General features: G+C 48.7%; 1 protein-coding gene across 5 annotated transcripts in view; it reads left to right on the forward strand.

The window, feature by feature from the left end:
• The window catches only part of SAMD11 (sterile alpha motif domain containing 11), a 114,500-nt gene that overhangs the window by 13,969 nt on the left and 76,280 nt on the right, over positions 1 to 24,251 (forward strand). For all 5 annotated transcript variants that reach the window (XM_027728599.2, XM_027728603.2, XM_027728606.2 and 2 more), the window contains one exon: positions 20,232 to 20,410. In XM_027728599.2, coding sequence (XP_027584400.1) covers positions 20,232 to 20,410 — 179 coding nt within the window. The remainder of the gene's footprint in view (positions 1 to 20,231; positions 20,411 to 24,251) is intronic.

Consider the following 24,251-nt stretch of genomic DNA (forward strand, 5'->3'; position numbering starts at 1 on the left):
CAGTTTGGAGTTCTCCCCTGAATGAAGGCATTGTTAAAATCACACGTGCAATTACTGAAGATTAAAATCTCCCTGGTGGGTGGGGAAGGACGGGCCTTCCCCACCACAGAGGCCCTTCATGTTGTGCTGATGGAATATCCAACTGGCTTAAAGCCTGTTACTCCTTAGGATTTGCTTCATGCCTCCAGTGGGATTTCTGCCTTTTTGCCTCCTGTTCAGTGTTGGTTTGATCAGAAACCCGGTGTGTGGAGCAGCTGGAGGTGCCTCTGTGGAGGGAATGCTGCTTCCTCTCCGTCCTCTCCACGTGGTGTTTGCTCCTGGCCAGCCCTGGCTTGTGGGTTTGGGTAATGAATAGATGTGCTGGGCTGCAAACAAATGACCTCTGTGGCTTTCTCGTGAGGGCCAAGCATTTCCCCCACCTCGATGCTGTTCCAGTTTGCTCTCTTGTCCGACTGCTTTGGTTTTCTCCTGATCCTCGCAGTCTGCTGCCAGATTAGGAAGCGAGGTGGAATCTGAGCTGCCTAAAGATGTGCTCACGTGTGTTCTCTCAAAGCTGCATCTCCTTAAACAGCCACATCCACCTTCCTTCGGTGTGTGCCTTGAATCCTCTTGGAAGGATGTCAGCACAGGAGAAGAGGTGGGCACGTGGCACATCTGGAACCCTCACCTTCCCTGCTTACCAGAAGGACTGTTCCAGGGAATGCCCTCTTGTCCACCTCCCTCTTCACTCTTGCATTCCTCTGCAGAGAGAACCCTCCCCAGCTCTGGCTGGCACTGAGATGCTGTGCTGTTAGCCCTGCCTGGCACGAAACATCTTGATATCCTACGAGCTGTGAAACTTGACATATGCTGAGGCAGTAACAGGAAGAGAATCTTCCCTCAAAGCTTCCCTGGAATGTTCTGACAGTATTTAATCTGTCGGGGTCTGCCGTGTCATTCAGACTGATCCCAGTAGGCCAACGGGTTAGAATCAATAATACCCTTGATCAGCAAATAATTGTGCCTTGATCAGAGAATCCTGGTAATTAGAGCTGAAAAAGATGCGTGGCATCACCCAGGCTGCTCCACGGAGTGCTGGGAAACGTGCTGGCATTTCAGTGTGTGTTTTCTGGGGGCTTTTTTGGCTGCTCTGGCAATGCAGTGTTAGGTGGGCTGGGCTTTGGAATAAGGGCTGTGTTGTTAATCCCAGAGAGGGACCAATTTTGGGTGCTGCGTTATTTTCCCTTAAAATGAAACCCCCTGTTTTAAAAATAGATGAGAGAGAAGTGGATGATGAGGAGAGGAGAGGAAATGACCCCTTGTCATCCAGGGAAACAGCTGGAAATGGAGTTCCCCCCTGTGTCACAGCCCCTGAGGCTCCATTCCCTTTTTAGTAGCTGCCCTGTTTATCCTCAGCCCTCTCTTGTGTCAGCCCCAGGAGCACCTTCTCCACTTCCCTGGCCAGGAGGGATTCCCAGGGAGCAGAAGGGATGCTCAGTCTCCACAGATCACTCAGTCCTTACCTGTCAGCAAGGACTGACCAAAAAGAGAAGCTCTGCAGTGGCAGCACTTTGGTGTGATCAGTTGGGCTGGTCCGAGGGCCCTGAGTCAGGATGAACCCACCCTAACAGGGTGGAGAAGGTGCAGAAGGAAAATTCTTCCTTTTATACAGCTCTTCAGTGGCTGCTGAGAGCATTTTTTTTTGTTGTTCTGTGGCATAAATTAGAGCATCTCAGGGCTGGCTGAAGGCTGAAATGGTTTGTGAGTGAACATGTGGGGTATGGTGTCAGGTGTGGGGGAGAAGGACCTGAGCTGTCATATGCAGAGAGCTCATTAGATCTTTGAAATTGAGGAAATAAAGCTGGGTTTTGAGTTTTTTGTGCCTGTGTGAACCCATCAAACATGATGGTGGCTGCTTGCCTACAAACAGATTAGGTTTTTATTGCTTTTGCCACCTCTGTGATGCTATATATATAAGGCCCAGCTGTACTATATATATAGCCCAATAAATCTGGTTTATGTCAGTGTGAACTTTGATACACTTTATTAATATCACACTCGTGATTTGGGTATTTAAATATGCATGGCACATACAAAACTTTTATTTAGCTTATGCTTATTTTATTTAATTGTTTTAGATTTATAGGACAGCTGTCATTGGCTTGTAAGTGCCATGCAATTAATTAAAAATACAGTCAGAAACTCAAAACTGCCCTTCCGGCCCATCTCAGTTATCCCTCTCTCTTCAACTCGTGGCTTATCCACCACGTGGACAGAAAATTGGGTGAGGAAAAAAAACCTCAGGAGCCTCAGCTGAAGAGCCTTAAGTGAATCCTTCCTGGGTTAGCAGTGCAGAGAATTTGTACCAAAGTTTTTCTGGGAAGATGAAGGAGGGGAAAAGGTGAGGAGGGATCAGGGGTTGGAGGGTCAGCAGCTCCTATGGCCCCAAACCTTTGCTCACGGAGTTCTCCCTCTTTGTGAGCTGCTGTAGTGGCCCCTTCCTGCAGGGAAGACCTGAAGAGACCTTTCCTCCTCCTCCCTGTGTACCAAAAGCCATGAAAGAAAGGGTGTGGGAGTTAATGCTGAGTTAATCCCACCGGGATACCCACGAGGTTGGGAAGGGAATGTGCATTAGCATGTCTTGGCTTTCCCTTACTGCCAGCAAGGAACTGTGAGGGAACACTCCAAGGACCTGCTGGGGACTTGCAGGGCAGGGATAGCTTGGTGCAGAGTGTGTGCTGGCTCCTGCTTCCTCCTGCCCTCTCTCCCCTGACCATGGTTATCAGTAGAATTATAGAAATAACATTATACTGGTTATTTTTTTTTTTTGGCACATCTGACCCACACACCCCATGGGACTTTGCACACCCAGCAAGTTTAAGTTCTTTACAGGTGGAAGCCAAAAGGCCCAATGACAGCATTTCCCCAGCTTTGATGAAGCACTCCTGTCCAAAGCAGCCTGAAATGTATTTGAAATAATTCTCTTTTCCCTGTTACTGCTGAATTAGCCCTTCATAGGCTGCAGAGAGCTGCTGCTGCAGAGTGCAGGGTGAGCTCCCTTCCTGTTGCCTAAAGGTCAAGCATAGCCCCTTTCTGCTGCATGAGGTGACAAGGGTGTTATGAGTAATTAATTTAAAAAAATACATATGTATGTTTTTGAGGCCCCAGAAATGCTGACTGAAACCCAGAAGGAAATAACAGAGCAGTTGCAAACCTGGCTCAGAAGAAACTGTTTCACTGCACGAAATACCCACTGTTGCACTTGCAATAAAATTAGCAAGGAGGGAGCAAGGAGGTGGAGGAGCTGTCAGATATTTTTACAAGTGCCTTTATTTCAACAGCGGAGATCTTGGGGCCAGGTTTGTTCCTTGTTTATACAGCACACCAGGAGTTGTGTTTGGGGACTCCAGGCTGGTGGTGGAGCCAAGGAATACAGAGTCAGGATCCAGACAGGAGCTATCTCCTGCCTCCTTGCCATGTTTCCCTGTCACCTGCATCCCGTTCTCCCTGCCCGTGGAAGGACAGCAGCCCATCCAGCAGCGCAGGACACAGCACTCAGCAAACTTTTGGGTCTTGTTGTGCTTCATTTCCTCGCAGAGAGGATAAAATATAACTTTATTGTCAAGAAAAAGGCGAGCTGTGCTGCAGCTGCAGGTTGGCAGGTGAGGGAAGACAGGAATAAAAACTCTGAGGAGGAGATAACGGGTGAGAGGCAGCAGCTCAGGAGCTCGTGCTACGTGTTCTTGATTTAAAAAGCATATTCACTGCTTGTGTCGTTCAACAGCAGGGCCAGTACAACAGATCTCCCTGAAAAATAAGGTGCTCTTGTGTGGTGTCCCCTCCTCCGGGGGAGGTGGAGCTCTTCTAATCTCCTTCCCCTTATCCCTCTCTTCCAGCTGACTTCCTGGGCTCGGCAAATAACATCTCGAGGAGCCACAGGGATCAGTGGCTTCCCGAGGGGGCCAGAATTTCTTTCCACCTGAATTCCACCTTGGCAGCCTTTGTGAAGGAATCTGCAATTATTGTTCGTTCGACTTGTATTTTTAAATACTATTTTCCTTGCCTTTCATTCACCTTCCCAACTTTAAATGCGATTTCAGAGGGGATCAAAAAATAAGAGTTCCAGCTGGCACCCAGTGTCCAAACAAACCCAGATCTCTGCCTGTTGGAGGGCCTTTCCTCTTGCTCTGTTTGGGAATGACTCACCTGCCTCAGCACAGTGCAGAGAAAGAGCCAGCTGAAATGTCTGGAGGGATTTGTCCATCTGATCCCTATTTATTTTAATAGGGCATTTAGTTCTTAGGAGCTGCCTCTCAGACCTGATCTTGTGTCTCCAGAACCAATGGGTGTAAGATTTTGACCCTGATTTGATTAACTCTTTATTTTGGCTGTTTCTCTTGAGTATCCAGTATCAGAATTTGGGTTTGTGCTGGGGTTTGGTTTGGGTTTGCCTGTGCAGAGACTACACCGTGGAGTTCAGGTGATGCTGTGCTGTGCTTTGACATTTGTATTTTGCTTTTGTGTTGAGCTGGAGCGAGGGAAATCCCAGAGAAGGAGTTCAGATCAGTCTGGAAGAGACTGCACTCCCCTCCTCGTGCAGGGAATTCCTGGCAAGACAGTCGTTGAGCTGTGTTTGCATCAGGGATCCCGGTACCAGTACCATCCCAGTACAGCAGATAAACTGCAACTGGGCTGGAATCCCTGCTCGTTTTCCCTCCCCTTCATCCCTGTGCCCCGCGTTTCTCCCCCTTCCCTGGGTGAGAGTCGCTGTTTGCTCTCCCTTTGGGGTGGGGTGAGGAAAAAGGGCTGTGTGGCAATGCCTGCAGGGAGCCCCAGCCCTTCCACCCCCACACCCTGCCCTGGGAGGGACCCAGACGGGCAGGGTGACTCATCTGGGGCCGGCTGGATCCTGGGGCTGCTTTTGGGGAAATGAAAGGCCCCCGGGCAGTGCAGGCAGCTGGGGGTGGTGGCTGTGCTGCTTGGCCTCTCTTTCACTGAGCTGTGAAAGCACAGGGACCCTGTAGGGGGAAGGGGGTGGTTTTTGGTTGGGTTTAGGAGTTGATGGGAGAGGGGCACTGAGGGAAAAGTGGAAGGAGCAGGGAGGAATGCTTGACACACCTCTGCCTTCTGCATAAGTGCAGCAGGGTCATCTGATGCCATTGTGGGACATCCTCAGTGCCACTGCAAACGTCCTCCAGAGCTGGCATGGGATGACATCCGAGTCTCTGACCTTACTGTGTCCCCCCTGAGCTGTGAAGCTGGTGAGAACACAGAGGTGTGTTCCAGGTCTGGAGGGGAGCCACTGCCCCAGCTGCTGCTCAGCTCTTCCTTCTGAGCTCAACTTCCAAGTGTCCCAGTCACAGCCCAGACCACTGGTGTCCATCCTTTGCTCTGTTGGTCGTAGCTGGTGCGTGGACTCAGGAATCTCTGGGGACTAACCAGGGAAAGCAAGCCTGTCATCAGGAGATTTAAGTTCAGTCTGCAAGTGTCCAGTAAATCAGGAACATTTGAAAATCTGTGGCTAAACTCTCCAGGTGTTTTATGTTACCTGAGCTGCTCTCTGGGACAAGGTCCTTGCAGGAAGAAGAGCTGGAGTGAGATTTGAAATGAATCTTTGTCTTGCTCTCCAAACTAGACTGGAATCGACCCTTTCTGTGATCACAGAGAGCAAAAGTCAGCTCTGCTTTCAGGATTTCAGTGGCTCTAAACTTGGGTGGGGATAAGACAGGGAGAAGAGAATCCCCCCACTTCTTACCTGCTCCCTGGGAAATGCAGGGAAGGCACTGGATTTTACCTGCTCCCTTCCTGTGCCTTCTGGACATGCTGAACACGGGTGTGCCTGTAGGAATGTGTGAGGACATGTGTGTGCTAATGGCACCTAAATATAGCAGCTCCTGCTAACCTGTCAGGTGCCTGCTCTCTCTCCCTGTGTCATATCAGGGATATTACTCACCTCCATGACTAATTCCCTATGGAAGGCCCCTAAAGAGGGTTAGAAAACAAGTCCTCTGTTGCTCCAGGGCACAAAACATTATATCTTTTTTGTGTTTTTTTTTTCCAAATTTGGCTAATAAGAGGAGAAACTCCTGTGGATGGAACTTACCCTGAACTGGAGACAGGGATTCCTGGACAGGAATAGAGCAGGATTACGGACAGGATTGGAACTGGTGGTTTCTGCAGGAGGAAGATGGGATGGAAACGTGCCCAGGGTGGGATTTCACTTTCACTTTTAGGGACTTCTCCAGTGCAGATGCTCCCTGGTAAAGCAGAGCTGCTTAGCAGTGCACAAGAGGATCATGTGGCCGCCGAGGAGTCTGTGTCTGGTGGAGCTGCAGGGGGATAATTAGGATTGGCACAGAGTGTAATTGGTAAAGCTTGTGCTTGGCTGGGGTTTTTATTTTAACAGGCCCCGAAAATCACCAAGTAAATAACAACTCAGGGCCTTAAATTTGCTCTCCCGGCACCTCTGAGTACCCAAACACATCAGTTCAAGAAGGAAGAGTGCCACCTATTGAGCCCCACATTCCCCCTCCTCCAGGAGGCCCAGTGCAGGTCCAGCACCATCCAGGTAAAGCACCATCCAGGTGCTTTCCAGCTCAGTGTCATTCTGTGATGGGAAGGAGCCACAGCCTGGGCTGTTCCACTCATTTTAGTGCCCACACTAAAACCACTGTGTTCTTTAGTTAGATTTTTAACAGATGTGCAGTGTTTTGGGGTCAGTTGCAAAAAAGTTGCCATCAGCAAAAACTTCCAAATACAAATACTTGCTCCTTTTCTGGAGCGAGTTCTTGGTCTTAAAGAAAACCTGAAGAAAACCTACAAGACTTACAAATAGTTATGGGCAAGTTGTGTCCGTGCAGTTTTATGTACAATAGATGGATGATTTGGTGGCATTGGATGAAAGATGGATTGGATGATGAGCATTAGACTTGCTTGAGAACAAGTGCTGGTGTGTGAGCAGGTTTGTTTTGTTGTGTGACTGGCTGGAAGTCTCTGCCCGTGGTTTTAGTGTTGCTGGAAGCCAGGTAAGACCACACTGTCTCTGTCAGCAGCTTGGCAGCCCTTTCCCACCTTGGGGAAATGCTTCAGTGCCTAAGAGGGGAGATACCATCCCCAGATAAAATGTTTCACCTTTAAAAACTTCCTCCCACCCCATTTTACTCCAATTAATTTTGGCTCTGGTTTTCACTCCTGTGAGAGGTTAATTTTTTTTCCAACCTTCTCAGAAAACTCTTCCCTTTGGTATTTCTTTTATTTATTTTTTTTTTCCTTTCAGCTTCTTGTTTCTCATTCTCTTGATGAATTATTTACCTCTCTTGTACTTTTTTATATTCTCTTTGTGTTTACCTTCAAAACATACACCTCCCAACACTCCCTACTTCATTCAGCACTCCCTGGAAAGCCACTGTATTTGTTGGGTATTTATTTCCCAGTGGTATTTTTATATACAAATGTATTGTAAATCGCCTGGTATCATCTTGTGTTGCTCCCAACGTGCTGAGCCAGCTGGTTGCATATTTCTGTGAGTGGTTGTGGCTTATCCTTTGGTTTTGCTAGCACACCCAGGGTGAGGGAAGCCATGGTTCTGGGTGCTGCACAGTCGTGGTGAATGATGGGCAGGGTGTGCAGAACACACCTGTGAGCAAGCAGGGATTGCTGGGGTCAGGACACAGGTGCAAACACCAGTGTCAGATCTCCCTTCAGTTACTCACAGATCTCAGCTCAGTATCTTTTTCAGGGGTGCACTGGTTACTGAGTGGTGGGAGCCCCAAATTTCGAGTCGGGACTGTGCTGTCCCAGGCTTGGGTCCCGTATCATTTTACCACGTGATGATGAGCAGGTTGTCCCACCATACTTGCCCTTGGTCTCAGTCATCATCTAGATGATGGTCCAAGAGTAGAATCCTAGCCTGTGCCTCTTTTTGGAAGAGCTGCTGCAGGCCTTGGAGTGCAAGGTTATGGACAACTGCAAAGTGCTGTTACTGCTACCCTGGAGCTGGACTTTAATGTTTGCTCATCGTGTCAGCTGAGTGAGGAGAATGGGTTTCACAGTGTGATTCCAGGGACTGCACCCTGTGAAGCTGATAATCAGCTCCTTTTTGTTGTCCTTGTCGGAGGTGTTGTGATGCCCACAGCAGGTCACCTGTCTGACACCCCATTTCTTCACACAAAGCACTTGGAATCTCAGTGTCCCCTCTCAGCATTTAGGTTCCCTCTCTGCTGGCTCAACCAGCACATGTCATCTGGCTTCTGAGTAGGAGTGGGGTGTGAGGGCAGACTTGATCTCCTAGCACTGATGTCCCTGTCGAGGTGGACTTTCAGCTGTGTTCTGGTGGGGCTGTGTAGCAGTTCAGCTGTGGAGCCCATGGAAGCACAGTGCAGAGTGAAACGCCTGCACACCGAACTGACAGGCTGTGGGAGATGCATCCTTGCCTGGAGTAGCTTGTGATGGAGGATGAGTGTCCCCTCAGTCATGACATAGCTCTTTGTGGGGCTCTCAGCCGAGCAGCATCTTGGTGGACCGAGGGCATGTCAGTCCTTAGCAGTGCCAAGAAGGGAGGGACCCCCCCTCCGAGTCAGAGAAGCTAAGCAGGAATTTGGCAGTGCCTTCAGCCTCGTGCCTGATACTCTCAGCCTCTCTTTCCGTTCATTAATTCCACTCTGCGCTGCAGCTGAAGAGCACGTCTTAAAACTCCAAGGAGGCATGTCTAGTAGTTGTTCAAAATCAGTTAATTTTTTATTGGATTTGAAGTCAGACTTCATGGGCCAAACCCGCCCCCGAGGACTGGGGATGGGGAATTGCAGGCAGCCGAGACTTATTCCACATAATTGACTTTCCCTTCTGTGTCCACCCTCACTCAGATTCACCTCAGAAACCTCCCTGTCTCTGCCTTTCCTCAGTGCCAAGGCTGAGGCCTCTCTGTCCCTCGCAGCCTCAGCCATCAAGAGGTATTAAATTAAACATACACACACATCACAGCCCTCGGGCTATTAACCCCCCCAAACGCACACAAATAAGCCTTTGTGGCCTAAGCAGAATAACTTAGGCTTGGACTCTGGTCTAGCCCAATTCATTCCCACACCTGCGGGGAGTGACCTTCAAAACTTGCTCCAGGCTCTGTCTCGAAAGTCGTTTTCTCATTAGTGGAAGGGAAATGTATTGTGGAGCTGTTGCTGTGGCTCTGCACCCTTGGGGAGGTGAGGGCAGAACAACACTGCACTCCCTGCCCACGAATCACAGCAGGCCCCCCTCGCTCCCAGCTGGTTTTCTAGAAACCCTTCTTCCCTGATTCCTCCTCCTCCCCTTTCCTCCACAATGACATCATTGAGATTAAGAAAAGGCCTTGCAGAGTGTCCCCAAAAAATTGTGATGAGCAGGGGATGCCGTTTCAAATGCTTTGGGCATCTGGCCATGCTGGTGGCTCACAGCCTTCTGCCATCCCTGTCCAGGACACCAGCTCAGTCCTCTGTCCCCCCTGATTCCTTCATGGGCATTTGCTCGGCCTTGGGGCTGATCCTAGGACTGAGGATCTTTTAAGACAGTCCAATTTATTCCCATAGTAAGCAGAATTCCTTGGTTTGGTACCAGTGTTTATACTTCCAGCTGCCATCTCTCTCTGTAGTAAGGGGAGAAAAAAAACCAACCCCAGACCCTCCTGTTGTGCTTCGAGTCCTTGCCATCCATCACCCAGGGGTCACAGTAACTGCAGCTCATATGCTCAGGTCTCAAAACCTGGAGGAAATCAGTCTTTGTTACATGTGAAATAAAGCAGTCTATGGGGAAAATAACCATAAATGTTCATTATTTGTACAGGAAAATCAATTTGTAGGCCAATTGACCAAATAAAGTAATACAATTTGCTGGGAAATCCCCCAGGTGTGGCAGGCAAATCACGGAGCGAGGATGGAAGCAGTGGTTTGCATAGGTAATGTGTGCTGGTTTGGGGTTGGGAGGGATGTGGGAAGGGAGACAAGGCTTAAGGAAACGGATAAAACGACAGAAAAGGGGACCTTGAGCTGTGAAAGGTAACAGGGAAAGGAGGAGAAGGGGGAAACGGTCTTTTTGCTGGTTTTACATCACCACACGGTGTGTAACACAAGGGAGGTGACAGCAGGAGCAGAGTGACAGACACAACTGCTCTCGTTCTCCCTCGTTTTGTCCTTACCCAGCAGATCTTGTGTGAGGCAGGCTGCGTGTGAAGTCAGATAATCGCCCCAAAATGACTTTAAGGGGGTGCTGCGAGTCCCCTGCCAGGGGTGACTGCCCCGTGCAGCCTCAGTGCGGGGCTGGCTGGTGCTGAACAGCGAGCAGTGACACCCCCGGCGCGGTGACGGGCACTCTGTGCCTGCACAGCTCTTTGTCAGCGGGCACTCTGTGCCTGCACAGCTCTTTGTCAGCGGGCACTCTGTGCCTGCACAGCTCTTTGTCAGCGGGCACTCTGTGCCTGCACAGCTCTTTGTCACCGGGCACTCTGTGCCTGCACAGCTCTTTGTCACCCGCGCTCGGTGACACCGCTCAGGTTAAAGGAGCGGAGGATCAATTTGTCAGTCGGTCTCTTCCAATTATCTGAACCACGTCCTTTGTGCTTCCCTCGTGGAGGCTCTGTGTGTGTGTGTGTGTGTGTGCACATCTGAAGGCAGGGGGATTGGGAGGGAGAGAGCGGGGCAGCTTCAGCTGGTTTTTCACTTGAAAGGATGAGTTTATGCCCACAGCACCTGATGGCATTGCTCAGGTATTGCAGCCCAGTTCCTGTGATTGTTGAAAGGGGTCCACAGAGCTGTTTCTCCACACTGGATGTGAATGTTATTTTCCCTTTGGCTTTGGAAGTGCAACAGGCAGCTCCTGGCTCTGCAGTGGCCTCGCTGTGTGACTTAATTCATCATCTTACATATCTTCACCATGCTGTGAAATGGACCTGCTGCTCCTCACCAGCCTTCCAGATGTGTTAAATCCTTTAAATAACAGAAGTTTATAAACACACTGTGCTTTCCAAACAGAAAGTGTTGTGTCATGGCAGCGTAGCAGATGACAGTTGGCTCAGACTCCACTGGGTTTTGGCTCTGTGTGGTAGGGAAGGGGCTCCAGGGACACTGTGGCTTCACTCCTGTGCATGCAGCAGGTGTCAGAGGGTTTGATTTGTAAAAAAAGGGTCCTTCCAAACCCGGAGTGTCACCTTGAACACATTCTGCTCAGGCAAACTCTGCCCATGGTGCCACATCTGTGAGTGAACCTTTCTCTGTTTTGCTTTGGTATCGACGGTTTATGAAGCTCCTTAAACACCAGGCTTTTTTTTTTTTTTTTTTGCAGAGTCTTAATTAATATTGGTGGTTTTCTTGTTTGCTTTGGATTTTCAAGGTTTGCCTGGGCTGAGTCATCCCAGGGAAGCTTTGTGGGCAGACCTGGCTGTTGCTCACTCGGGAGGCGGCAGCTCCGTCCTCAGATTTTTCTGACCTGCTCGTCAGTGCTGGGATCAGACTTGGAACACCACAGGATGGGGATCTTTTTATACCTTTACCAGCCTGGTTGGTCTCTGTGCAGGTGTTAAAGGGAGGCTTGAGCTCAAGGCTCTTGAAGAGGGGTGTCTGCCATGCAGGGAGGATGTGCTGGGTGGTCCTGTCACGGAGGCAGATGTGGCTGGTTTTTGGCACCAGCTTCCCTGGGGAATACTGGGATGTAACTCTAAGCTCTGGTTACTCGTCCCCGCTGTGTGGAGCAGCTGCTGTTTCTCTGCTCCTGTCAGTTTGGTTGCTTCAGTTTTGAGGGAAACTGAGGGGAAACAAATCCTTTTAAAGCTGAGAAGCATTGCCCTCTGGTTAGTTGCCATCTCCTGCCTGTGACGAGAGTGGTCCAGCTGTGGGGATGGACAGGAGGTGATTCTGGGGTCAGTCCAGCACCAGGATGTTCAAGGTGAGCAAGGCTGGGGTTGGGGGCTGCCACTCTGCAAGCTGAACCATGAGCTTATGGTTTCTAAGTCATCAGTGATCAGTATTTTGATTCACTTCGGTATTCTGGAAGCCCAGCTTTTAAGGATGGTGTTGGATTGGGTGTTTCCAGCAGAACCAGCTGTGGCTCTCAATAACTACAGCAGCAGTGAAAATCTTCTTTCATATGGACAAGAAAAGGAGGGACTGATGCAACAAATCCAGGTCTGTCTGTGCCATTAGGTGAAGAGAATAATTAGTGAATTTTCTTTGTGAAACATGCTCAAGTGTTCAGATAAAACCTGGTTTGGTTTCTGTTAGAGCAGCAACAGGCATTTGGGGAGAAACTTAACTTCTCTGTTTGATCTCGTGAAAGTTGCTCTTTAAGACAGCGAAGACTTATCAAAAAAAGAAAAAAAAACTCAAAACAGAACTCGAGGCAGAAATTGCACCCTGCCCAGTGAAGAGCTGCAGTGGCTGGTCCTCATTTTTGTAGGACTTGAACACAGCCCACGTCCATCTCCTTTTGGTTGAGCAGGCTCTGAGCCACGCTTGGATATCTCAAGGATCCCAAGTGCTTTAAGTGTGTGTCTCCAGAGCAGAGTAAGAGCATAAAGCCCAGTCAGATTCCTGCTGATGAAGTATTTCAGACTTGCTGTGTTCTCTTGGACCCGCTGGAATGAAACTTTGGAGTGAAACATTTACACCTGAGGGAACGATGGGCCGTTGATTTTGTTCTCTTGTGTTTTTCTGCCACTCGAAAGGTACAGCAGTGAGGGGAAGGAAGACAAGGGGAAATGTCTGAAAGCATCCATGCCCTTTTGCTCCTTGTCTCTTCACCAGACAGGAGGAGCAGGAAAGAAAAAAAAAAAAAAAGAGAGAAAAATATGTAAGTTTTGCCTTTGTTTCGGAGATAGCAACAGTGTAGCACATCCTCAGCTGGTGTAACTTGACTTTTGCTCCATTAATACTGACTTACATTGCCTGAGGACCTGGCTTCACATCTCTGCTTCCTTCTTTGCAACCTCAGACTGAAAGGGACAAAGCCATTTGATGTGGAAGCAGACACAGAAAACAAAGACTAGGCCACTTTTCAGCCTTCTTCCAAAGAGTTTTTGAAAACAGGTAGCTCCAAAGGGCTGATAGATTTTTCTCTCTTAGACTTGCCTCCCTCCAAAGACTGGAAATTCCAGTTGGCTTCTCCAGAAACGCACAGCTCTCGCTCTATTAACAAATTATCCTTTAGGCTTTATAATTCACCGAGAGATAATAAATGGGAAATGTTCCCTTCTGTTCACAGATCTTGTTCATCTGTTTCTTTAGGGCTTCAGAAAATAACGTTGTTAGTATTGATGGGGGAAGAGCTGTAGCTTCGCTTCTGGGGAACTTTTCTTTTGGTTTCAAACGTGCATATTTTCTCCACTTTTAGCAGTACCTCCAGCTCAGTTTTCTCTGCGCAGCCTCAGACTCGACACGTCATTCTCTGCCCCAAAAGAGCTTCCAGTATAAACAGGATAAACCATATAAACAGGATGGAGAAATAGGTACAAGGGAGGGAATGTGTTGGTGATGGCTTTTTATAGCAGGAGACCGAGCACGATGAGGTCAAGTGAGTTGCTTGGGATCACACAGGGAAATTGTGGTTAAGGGTAATTTTCTTCTCTGGTAAACTTCACTTTCTCTCAGAAGATAAAATGCCCTAAAAAATGAGCCTGGGCTCTTTGTGCTGGAGTTGAGAGCTTGTCTGTAAACCAGTTGACGACAACTCAAAACCTTTAATGAGGAATCGTCACGGGGAGCCCTTGAGAGCCTGCTGGGGGACAGTTATCCCCAAAATCTGTTGTCCCCTGGTGACAGCTCTTAGACCTGTTTGGTTATGCCCACCTGCCTCCTCAGCTGGCTCCTCTAGTCGTTGCCAAAACCTGTAAACCACTTCCACGAGACTCTGATGAAGAGTGTGACACAGTCCCCAAAACCTGGAAGAGTCTCCGTGCTCTATATTGCCTTAATTTTTTCTGTCTGTTCCCTCCTGCTCCCTCTGTACTTTGGGCCATTCCCTCCTGCTCTGGAACAACCTCAGTGTAACGCTGGTGTCCCTGGAAGGAGATGATGAACAATAAACCTGTCAGTGGTCAGGTGAAAGGGCTGGGCTGGGGCTGGCAGGGAGGCAGGAAAGCGCCGCGGAGAAGCTGCCGGCTGTTGTTTTATTCATCTGTTCATTACTGAACAGCAGAGCAGGAGGTGGGATGAGAGCCTGGACACCTTCCTCTGCCTGTGACCTCTGTTTTGATGGAGCTGCTGGTAAGCTCAGGGCAGCAGAGCTGTGCCTGGGCCGGATTTGCTACCGAAACACCCCTGGTAGCACGTTGGGCTGGAACAGCTAATGAAGGCCCAGGGGAGAGGGGAGGATTATCTTGGAAGGCAACTTGACCCTTTCTTAGGTGTTTACACTAATCACAGCTGAAGGTAAATGCAAACTCTGTCAGTTATTCTACAGAGGGATGTGTGGTCTCCGTTGCTGTGTAATTTCCCTAATTAAAGCCATTTGAGCGGGTTTATTATTTGGAAAAGTAAAAGAAAAATATTCCTGGCTCTCAGAACCTCCCCCTTTCCTTTTCCCTATCTTTATTATCAATAAAAAGAGAGAGAAAATGCTGTCTGGGCTTGAGGATTTCCTTCACATATGGAAAAGATTTAGAATTCTCCAGCTCCCAGCATTGGCAGCGCACAAACCTCCCCTCTTACCTCCCCCCAGCATTCCCAGTCTGCTCCCTGTATTTCCCAGCTTTACGTATGCAGAAGGAATGCATGTGCTGGGGTTTTGTTTTCCTGCAGGGTTTTGGTTTTTGTTTGTTTTTTTTTTTTTTTTCCCTTTTTATCCAATAGTAATTATTTTAGAGAGTTGAATCACGGGCACGTGAATCATCTTGCAAACAGCTTTGATATTTTTGTGCAAATTCGTTGTGCATTTGCATTTCTGTGCTTTTTTTTTTTTTTTTTTTGCCTTTTTTTTTTAATGGTACCGACTTGGATGCTGGAGAAGTGGTGACTGCAGGGACTGCACCTGCTCATGTGCTTGGGTCAATTCCCGACGGGATCAGACGTCCAGAGTTTGGCTGGCAGTTAATGTGGACCGGCAAAAAGCTTTGCTTTCATGTGCATTATTTTGTTTTGTTTGGTTTGTTTTTTTTTTTCCGTGGAGCTTTTTTGCCTTGCAGCTCTCGGAGCAGAGGCCTTTTCCATTGCTGGGATCAATTAAACGCTCACCAGGGACTCTCTCTCGGCAAGGAATCTTTCCTTCTCTGGCTGACTTTGAATGTCACACCAGGGCGTTCAGCTGTTTTGACCTTGTTGCAGTAGCTCCCAGGGCAGGAAACCTTTCCTAACCCTCCCTTCCTGTCTCTCCCCCAAGTCCCATGCTCTCCGCCCGTCATTCCATCTGCGAGCTCTCCCAGGGCTCTTATGCAACACTTCGGATTTTGGAATTCGTGGCTGGGAGGACGGGGCTCCAGGGGAGAGCCACGAGGGGGTTGGATGGGTGGGGGGGGAAGAGAGATTTTATTTTGTAACTCCGCTGACCTTGTTTAGCCACCCGGAGCGGAATTTCCCCCCCAGCTCTCGGGAAGGGAAGAAACATCCCCTCTGTTTTCTTTTCCATCTTTCCGACGGTCCTTGCCTTTCATGGCAAGAACGATGGGGCTTCCAGGCTTCTCCACTCGGGTAACCTGCTGCTGTTCCCAGGTTGTTGTTTTTATTGTTTTTTTTTTTTTTTAATTGCAGTTCAATCTCTGGATAGTGGGTGACACTAAATAGCGTGCTGGTCCCCCATCTGATATTTTTCCTGGGGAAAGGAAATATGCCTGTCTGTGATTTTTTAAAAACAAAGCAACCCCCCACCCAGACAATACTTTGAGAGGCAATGAAAGCAATTAATGGTGTCAAAAGACCCTGGGAGGGTGAAGTGGTGAGTGACGGAGGGCTGGGCTGACGCAGGAGCGGCCGGGTGGGAGCTCAATTGTCTGGGGGGACGGAGGGTTTATTGACTCAAACTCCAGCTGTGCTTCGTTAGCTGGAATCATAACCCACAAAATTAATCTTTAACAATGTATGAAGGGGAAGGGAGCCCTAATGCACCAGGCAGTTCTGCCGTGCCCTCAACGCTCACCCCTTGGAAAGGCTTTGGAGAATTGCAGGAACGTTTTAACTTTCTAGTTACACTAATTAAAGAGAGATATTGTGTTCTCCGCCCTGGATCCAAGGAGTGGGGGAAATCCTCTTGCTGTGAAAGGAGGGTGCAAGCCTGGAGAGGTTTCCCCTGAGCTGAGTCAGTGTCTGTCCTGAAGGGAAGCTCTTTGGTTGGACTCCTCTCAGGCCCTGAAGAGGTTGTTGGAGGGTTTGTTGCAGGTTTATTATTAACTGTGCCATAACTCTGCATCAGCATTTTGGCTGCCTGGCTGTTTCACCTCTGGGGAGGGTCCTGTGTTCCCCCCCCGCTCTCAGGGGCATATTCTGTTCCTTACCACTTTCTGTCTGTCCTCCTGGACTGGGCAGCTGGCAGGCAGGCAAGCTGGCTGTGCTGGATGAGCTCTGAGCTGTATTTACTGCTCTCATCTTTCTGCTGGGGGTTCTGCCCCTGCTGGGACAGCTGCTGGCTCTGCAGCCCCAGAAAATGCTCCTTCTGACTCACTGGCCAAAACAGTCCCACTGGTTTGAAGAAGCCAGCTGGCAGAGGACACCTTCCCCCCACTCTTCAGGTGTGTAAAAATGGGGTTATTTAATGGGGAAAGGAGTGTCCCAGGCGCCTGGCTCTCACAGTACGTGACTGTTGGTTTTGGGTTGTTTTCCCAAGCGTAGACTCATAGAATCATGGAATGGTTTAGGTTGGAAGGAGTCTTAATGATCATCCAGTTCCAGCCCCTGCCCTGGGCAGGGACACCTTCCACTGGACCAAGTTGTTCCAAGCCTTGTCCAACCTGGCCTTGGACACTTCCAGGGATGGGGCAGCCACAGCTTCTCTGGGCAACCTGTGCCAGGGCCTGCCCACCCTCACAGGGAAGGATTTCCTCCTAATCTCTAATCTAAACCTACTTTCAGTTTGAAGCTGTTCCCCCTTGTCTTGTCTCTCCAGGCCCTTGTAAATAGTCTCTCTCCACCTGTTTTGTAGTCTCCCTTCATCAGACATCCCAGTGAGTCTCAACCAATTGGGAGGCAGTTTATTTTTTAAAAATGCTCAAGCCTTTATACAGGGTTCAGGACCAGCATCCCACAGCTGTGTGAGATCAGTGCAGTGACACTGCCACCCATACACGAGCTTTTTAAATGTGAGATTATGAGGTTTACACCGAATACCTGTAAATCCTAACGTACCTCCCCACATCTGGTGATGCCCCTGCAGTCTCTGAGTGTGTTCTTGCTCAGTGCAGACCTTACTACCTGCTGCCACTCACCACTGGTACTTGATAACCCTGAATTGGAGTCACTGTAGGTGTCTCAACCCACTGCTCACCTCTGCAGGTACATTGCTGTTCTGTAATCTATCTGCACAACTGAAAAAAAAACTTCAGCAAAACCCAGGAAAGATTCCTTAGTGTGTTTTGGAGTGTGTTTTTTGTTTTGTTTGCAGCTTGGACCGGCGCCCTTTGAAGTCAATGGAAAGGCAATTGATTGCAGCAGGTTCTGGGCCAGGCTTCTGGCTACCTTTGTGCTTAATTTAAAAGTAATGTGTATCTACTGGTGAATGCCTCTAAACAGATTAAGAAAGTGCAATTGATTCAAAACTGACTATAGATGAATATAAAAGGCAAAATTGATTGGCTCAGTCTATTTTAATTTTCTGCGAACTGAGAGACGCAGTAAATAAATAAATAAAAGCACCCCAAACCTGATGGCAAAAAAAAATGCAAAGTACAGAGTAAACAGAACTTAAAAAAAATAAATGCACTGCTGGGGCTGGAATGTTGGGGCTTACAGGGACACTGGAACCACTCTGGTTCTATTGTTGTCCTACAAAAGCAGGGCAGGTCACCTGTGACCAGAGGTCGCTGCAGATGCAAATTCTCTTCCTCCATTCACGCTCATTTATTTGCCTTTTAAGGGAAGATGTGTCAGGTGTTACCTATATAGGTACATCTGCAATATCTGTATGTTATATATGTGTGCATGTGCAGCAGCTTTAGGTGTAAGGGTACAATTTACAGAAAGGCAAAGGAAAAGCACCCTGAGGAGCAGGGGAAGGGGCGACCCGTGCTGTGGCCTGGGGGCTGTTTCCGTGGGCTCAGCACCTCCCTGTTTGCTGCACTCTCACTCTGCTCGGGGCTGACGAGTCCCTGGGCAGTCACTGAGACCTGCTAACTGCTCCGAGGTGCCATAATGGCCATAAAATGATTTTTAGTGTCTGATCTGTGCCGTTCTCTTTAGCCCGCGAAGCCACAGCAGAGAGTGATTTCCAATTATTCTGGGGCGGAAATTTGCACCCCCCTCCCTCCCCGTCCCCTTTAATTGCAACTCCTGAAAAACACAGAAAGCTTTGGGTGGTGAAGCTCATGCTGGTCCATGACAGAAATCTGGTGCAAATACTGCCCTCCTTGCTTTTCCTTTCCATCCCCTCGCTTTTCCCGTTCTCTCCTCACCTCCCTGCCGTCCTTCTGGCTCCGAGTGAGCTCGTGCTCCTGAGGTGACTTTGGGCAGAGGATGAACTTGGTGCACATTCTCTGTTTGCACTGGAGCAGGAGAGGGGCAGGGGTGGAAATGCACCTCCCACATGAGGGTTGGAGACACACACACAGTGTATAAAGTGCGTGTCTTTCTCCTTGTGGACGTGTTTTCCCGTTTTTGTGCCAGCTTGGCCCACTGCTCTGCTCTCCCTTGGGTGTCTGCTGTTCACAGACAGCTGCATTCTTGGCTTGGACCTGCATCAGGGTGGGAAAGCTCTAACGTGGCTCCTTGGGGTGATGCCTTCCAGATGGATTTAGCTAATTATCACAGCGATTAGGACTCCCCTTAATGAGCACAACTGGAATTTATTGACAGAAGTAAACAAGTTTTTTGTTTTGTATTTGTGGAAGGTTCTTAATTTATTTAATTAAAAAAAAGCACGGGCTCTTCCATCATTTAGTGTTCCTGGTTCTCCCCTGCAGAGAGCCTGACTGGCTTTCCCAGGACCTTTGTGTTTTGCCAGGTTTACTTGGAAAGTTGGAATCGATGTTTCAGAGGAACTGTTATTAATTCAGTGTTACTCTGCACTTATTCAGCCTGTTCCACACACCTTTCTTCCTGTACAAAGCACATGCACAGGACTGTGCTTCCCTTCCCCCTGCTGTGGTTCCCATCCCAGTTTCACCATTTTGTTTGCTAAAAGTTTAGATTCTGGGATGGGTTGGGGGGGGGAGGGAATGACACCACAGTCTCCCTGGGTTTCCAGTGTACATCTTCCACTGGGAGTGCTCATGTTATGGCTCTTGTCTTGGTCAGTCACAGATGGAGCCAAACACCCCAATCCTAAAAACCTGTTCTGTCCCAGTGGGAGCTAAAGCCCAGCACAGTCTGGCTTAGGCTGCACTGGGTTTGTGTCTTCTTGTGGATCAGGCACAGAGGCTGCAGGGACAGGGTGATCTGTGATACATCTCACTTCTTGAAGAGAGGAGGAGGTTGGGACCAGGGTCATGCTGTGCCAGGTTCTGTAAATGTGAGGAAAAAGGCCTCCTGGGAGTTCTCCTCCTGCATAGCTGTGCCCTGTCAGCAGTGAGCTGGTGAGGGAGGAGCACTGAGGGACATCTCTGCAAGGCTCAGTCCATCTCAACATGCAGATGAGCAGTGGGAAGTAACCTCAGTAATTCAGGTTGAAGTTGCTGTGGACTGTTCAGTGGTGTGAGAGGAACCTGCTGCTGGCTGGCACAGGCAGTTTTCCCCCTTTACAGTCAGAAGTGCTCTGGATTATCTGGATCATGGCTTCCCTGGGCTACTGGCAAAGGTTTAATTGAACTTACTCCAGTATGTTAATGTGCAGGTAGGAAATACTCTGGAGAGAAAGACTGGTGCCATCTCCCTTTCCTATTGATGTGGATCAGACACAAGCTAGGAATGAAGAGGTGGGAGAGGCTGGAAGGGCATGACTTGATTAGAACTGGAAGAATTAGATACAGCTGTGCCTTTGCTGCAAAGCCTCTTGCAAAGTGAGCAGGGCCTTTGCCCACCCACCCTAACAGTGGGACTGACAGTGCTGCCTTCTCAGGGCAGCTCTTTGACAGGAGCTCCTTGGGTTTGAGTTTCCTGACCAAGTCCTTTGTTTTCTTCTCTCCTCCTCTTGCCCTTTCCCATTGCAACTAATTCCAGAACCGGGGCCGCCTGGCAGAGAAGAGGACGATCCCTTTACCTCCCACCAGGATCCCGAAGAAAGAGCTCACCTCGATTTTCTCACACAGCGACGACAGCGAAGAGAGCGACAAGAGCAATGGTCAGCACCCCGAAGTAAAGCAGGAGGAGGATCTCCACATCAGTATCATGAAAAGAAGGTACTTTTCCTGCCGGGGAGTGCTGAAGTGCAGGAGCAAAGGCACAGAGAACTTGGGCAGCAGGTGACCAGCCTTTGTGAGCCCTGTGGAGTGACCCCCAGGGCCTGAAATCAGAGTGCAAACGCCACATTATAGCTCAGAAAGAGTAGTTGGGTCTTTTTTTTTCCTCTTTACTCACCCCTGTTTGGGGCGAGTGGGGCTCTGTGTGGCCTCATGTTTGCCCTCAAGGCATCTGGATTTGCAGGCTGTAAATTGTGTTTCACTCTCTGTGCCTTTGTGGCCAAAGAACTGCATGACCAAAAACTCGTCTGTGGGCTTATACAGAGCTGTCTGAAAGCACACAGTGGTGCATGGGTCCAAAATCCTGCCTTTTGCTTTCAGTTGTCCCCAAATTCAGATGTAATATAAACTGGATAATTCAGCGTTGGGGAGCAAAGTTTGGGAAGGAGGTGTGGAGCAGCAGTGTGTGTGGTATTTTATGTCCTGAAGTACAAGTGTCAAAGAGCATCCTGAGAACCTCTGTAGTAGTGATGTAGAAGTGATGAAGTTGCAGCAGGAAAGAGTAACCCAGGTGAGGGCTCACCTCAGTGCTTACATACTTTGATCCTGTTTTTCCCAGTACCACTGACATTTCTCCTGGAATTGTGCAGCATTAGAGGAGGAGGAGAAGGGATTGTTTTAAGTTATATTATGGGAACTGTCCCTTGGGCTCTCATGTGTGGTCTGAGTGCCCACAATATTCAGCTGCAAAATTCTGGGTTCTCTCACCCCTCTGAAAAAAATAGGAAGTTCAGAAAAGCTGTAACTACAGGAAAATAGATACCTAAAGGCACTGTGCCTCAGCCTCCCATGCATATCATTGCCACTCATCTTGATTGTCATCTCCCTCTGATGCATAAAATCACTCAGATTCTAAGACAAGCCCTATAAAAACAGAGGAGTGGGAACTGAAGGCATGTAATTGCTTTCCTTATGTTTTATGTGTTTCTTGCCTCTGAGAAGATAAGCTATTTCCCCCTTACCTTCCAACAGATGCTGGTACATTCAGCAACCAAGAGCTTGGGAGTAGGGAGAAAACAGCAGAAAAACAACAAACCCAGCAACCAGCTCTTCCCATAAAACCCTCCTGTAATTAAAGCCTGGGTTTATCATTGCAGCTGTCCAACAGCCATGTTCCAGGGTTATCTCTTGGAAATGGAAGGGTGTTTGGGGAATGCATCTGTGCTGTGTGTGTGCACAGGAGCCACTGAGGAGAGGAAACCCTCCTAATCAGTTTTGGTAAACTGCCCTTCTTCTCCTGCCCCCTTTAATTATGCTTTTAATGCTGCGAAATTATAGTGCTAGATTGTCTCATTAGGAGGGAGAACAACATGATAACTGTATAATTGATATGCTGGGCCCCCCAAATATAAAGTGCTCTTATCTTAAATCTTTAATTACTGTAATTGCTTTGCCTTGCTTATTAGGAAATGAAGGAAAAATACTTAGTGGTTATTAGGCAGTGGTCCCCCAGCCTGGTATTGCCGTGCTCTCCAGTAGTTCTCAATCAGTTTGTCTGAAGGTCTCTTGTTTAAGCTTTGTCTTGTTTCCTCAGAGGAGGACAGGATTCTTACCAAGTAGATTAGGCTCTTAATTGCTTTTGTACAGTTGCTCTCCTTTTTGTTTTCCTGGGAGCTCTGATGCAGTGTGTGTGTGTGTGAGGGGGGAAGAAGCTGGAATAGCTGGAGCAAACAGGGCAGGCAGCATTCCTGATGAGCGCAGGAAGAAGAGGAGAAAAGAAATTCAGTGCTTGGTGCCCAGGCAGGGAACATCCACTGCTCCAATCTTCCAGCACTTCCAAGCATTTTGTCCCTTGGAAATGGGTCCCCCTGTCCCAAAGAGGGGGAGGACTGGCCGTTTCCAGCTGTTCCAGAGCCATGAATGGGAAGCTTGGCCCAACTCCTGCTCAGCCCTGCTGGAAGGAGCAGGCTCTGGCTGTGATCCCAGTGTCATTAGCAGGCAGGGAGTGAGGTGGAAGGTGGGATGGGGCTGGCTCTGGAGACACAGCCCAGCATAAAGGCGAGACAGCTCAGACACGACAGCTGGGACCCGGCAGAGACAGTGCCCCATCTGCTTTCTGCTTTAATTCACCTGTTGTGTCCTCCCTGATGGGCATGGATTGGGCTGAGGGTTTATTGTCCCCCCACTGAGAGGAAGAAATAGGTTAAACTGTGATAGGAAAACAAGGTCAGGGCCTGAGCAAACCTGTGCTTCCTTCTTTTGCACCCCTGGCTGCCCCCCCTGTGTGCCCGTGCCATCATAAACACCTGCCTCACTGCTTTCAGCATTGGTGCCTTTTCTGCTTTCTCCTGCTCCCAGTTTCATCTGTGTTGACTGTTTTTCCTTCCCCTGCTGGCACGAGGGAACGCTTTCTGTTACTCTGAGGTCTGAAGAAAAGACTCTGGGGATTAGGAAAGGACTTGCAAGTTTGGTTTCTTGGCTGGTCCCTCACCTTCGCCTTTGACACCGATTTCCTCTGTGATCTTGCCCATGGTGGTGGCCTTCAGAGGAGATCTGAGGCAGAGGAAACCTGCCTTGGCAGGTTCTTGCAGTCCTAGAAAGGAGCAGAGACCTGTAGCTCCCACTGAAGTCAGTGCATTCAGTGGATGCCAAATGATTTCACAACCACGTCCTTCCAAAACCGTGTCACTGTGCTGACACAGACTCCAGGCACTCAGCTCCAAGGGTTATTGGGACAATGTTGCAGAGGAAAAATCCTCTTTCTTCCTATCAGATTTCAGCTTCCTGAAGATCTTGCTCTCTTACAACACTGCCTACATGCAACAGTAGCATTGTCTAAACTCCCATGGTTTGGTTAAGCTTTCCTGACTCCTGGTAAGAATGTTTGTCTGGCTGGGAACATAATTTTTCCTCTGGGGAAAAAGAATGGTGTCAGTATTGGGCATTTCTGTACCAATGTCAACCTGTACAGTTATTTTAGCCAAAATAATACTGGCATAGCTGCACTGCTACAAGGACTATGTAGGGCAGAATTCAGGTAGAAAGAGGCAAAAAAACCCTTTGCCTTTTTCCTTTCTCACAGGCAGTTAACTAAGCTGCCTCTCCCCAGCAAGCTGAACTAAAAGTTAGGCCAGTCTTCTCTTTTTTTACCCATCTCTGGGTTATCCTAGACACCAAATAAGACATGCAGAGAAGTGGTAGAACCACCATCTCTGGGAGCGTTCAAAAAACGTGTGGATGTGGCACTTGGGGACAGGGATTAGTGGAGAACACAGTGCTGGGTGAAAGGTTGGGCTTGGTGATAACAGAGGGGCTTTTCCAGCCTTAATGATTCCCAGATTCTAAGTTGGAGGCTGCAGATTCCATTGCCCTGCAACAGTTTGGAGAGCATTAACTTCCTTACACTCGCAGGGAGGTTCCAACCAGCACTGATAAATGCATTACCTCAGCTCGGGAGCTTTTCCACCCTGAGGTGAAAACTGCCTTCAAGGATATTATGTTATCCCAAGAAACACCAGGGAGATGAAAGCCAGTGCAGCCAGGGAATAAGGCTCAGCTTTAACAGTAAAGATCCTCACATGCTGTTGGATTTAAGCCCAGCATTGTCTTGTGGGTGCATGAATTTAATTTCTATTTTAAAGACTGGCCTCTTTCATTAGTGTGGGAGGGGAGGGAAAGGGAAGAGGAGAAATGCAATCAGAGCATCTGAGATTTAACAGGGTGGGTTAGGAGCAGCTTTGTCTAAGTCCCCAGCAAAATGTGATGGTGTGGCTAAGAATAAGAGGCAGTAATGTTTAAACACCTGTTAAAATGGTGAAAGTTTTTGACCTGACCTGTCTCT

Source organism: Pipra filicauda, unplaced genomic scaffold (assembly GCF_003945595.2).
Source record: "Pipra filicauda isolate LSUMZ 115617 unplaced genomic scaffold, ASM394559v2 scaffold87_size3191425_pilon, whole genome shotgun sequence".
Classification (NCBI taxonomy): domain Eukaryota; kingdom Metazoa; phylum Chordata; class Aves; order Passeriformes; family Pipridae; genus Pipra; species Pipra filicauda.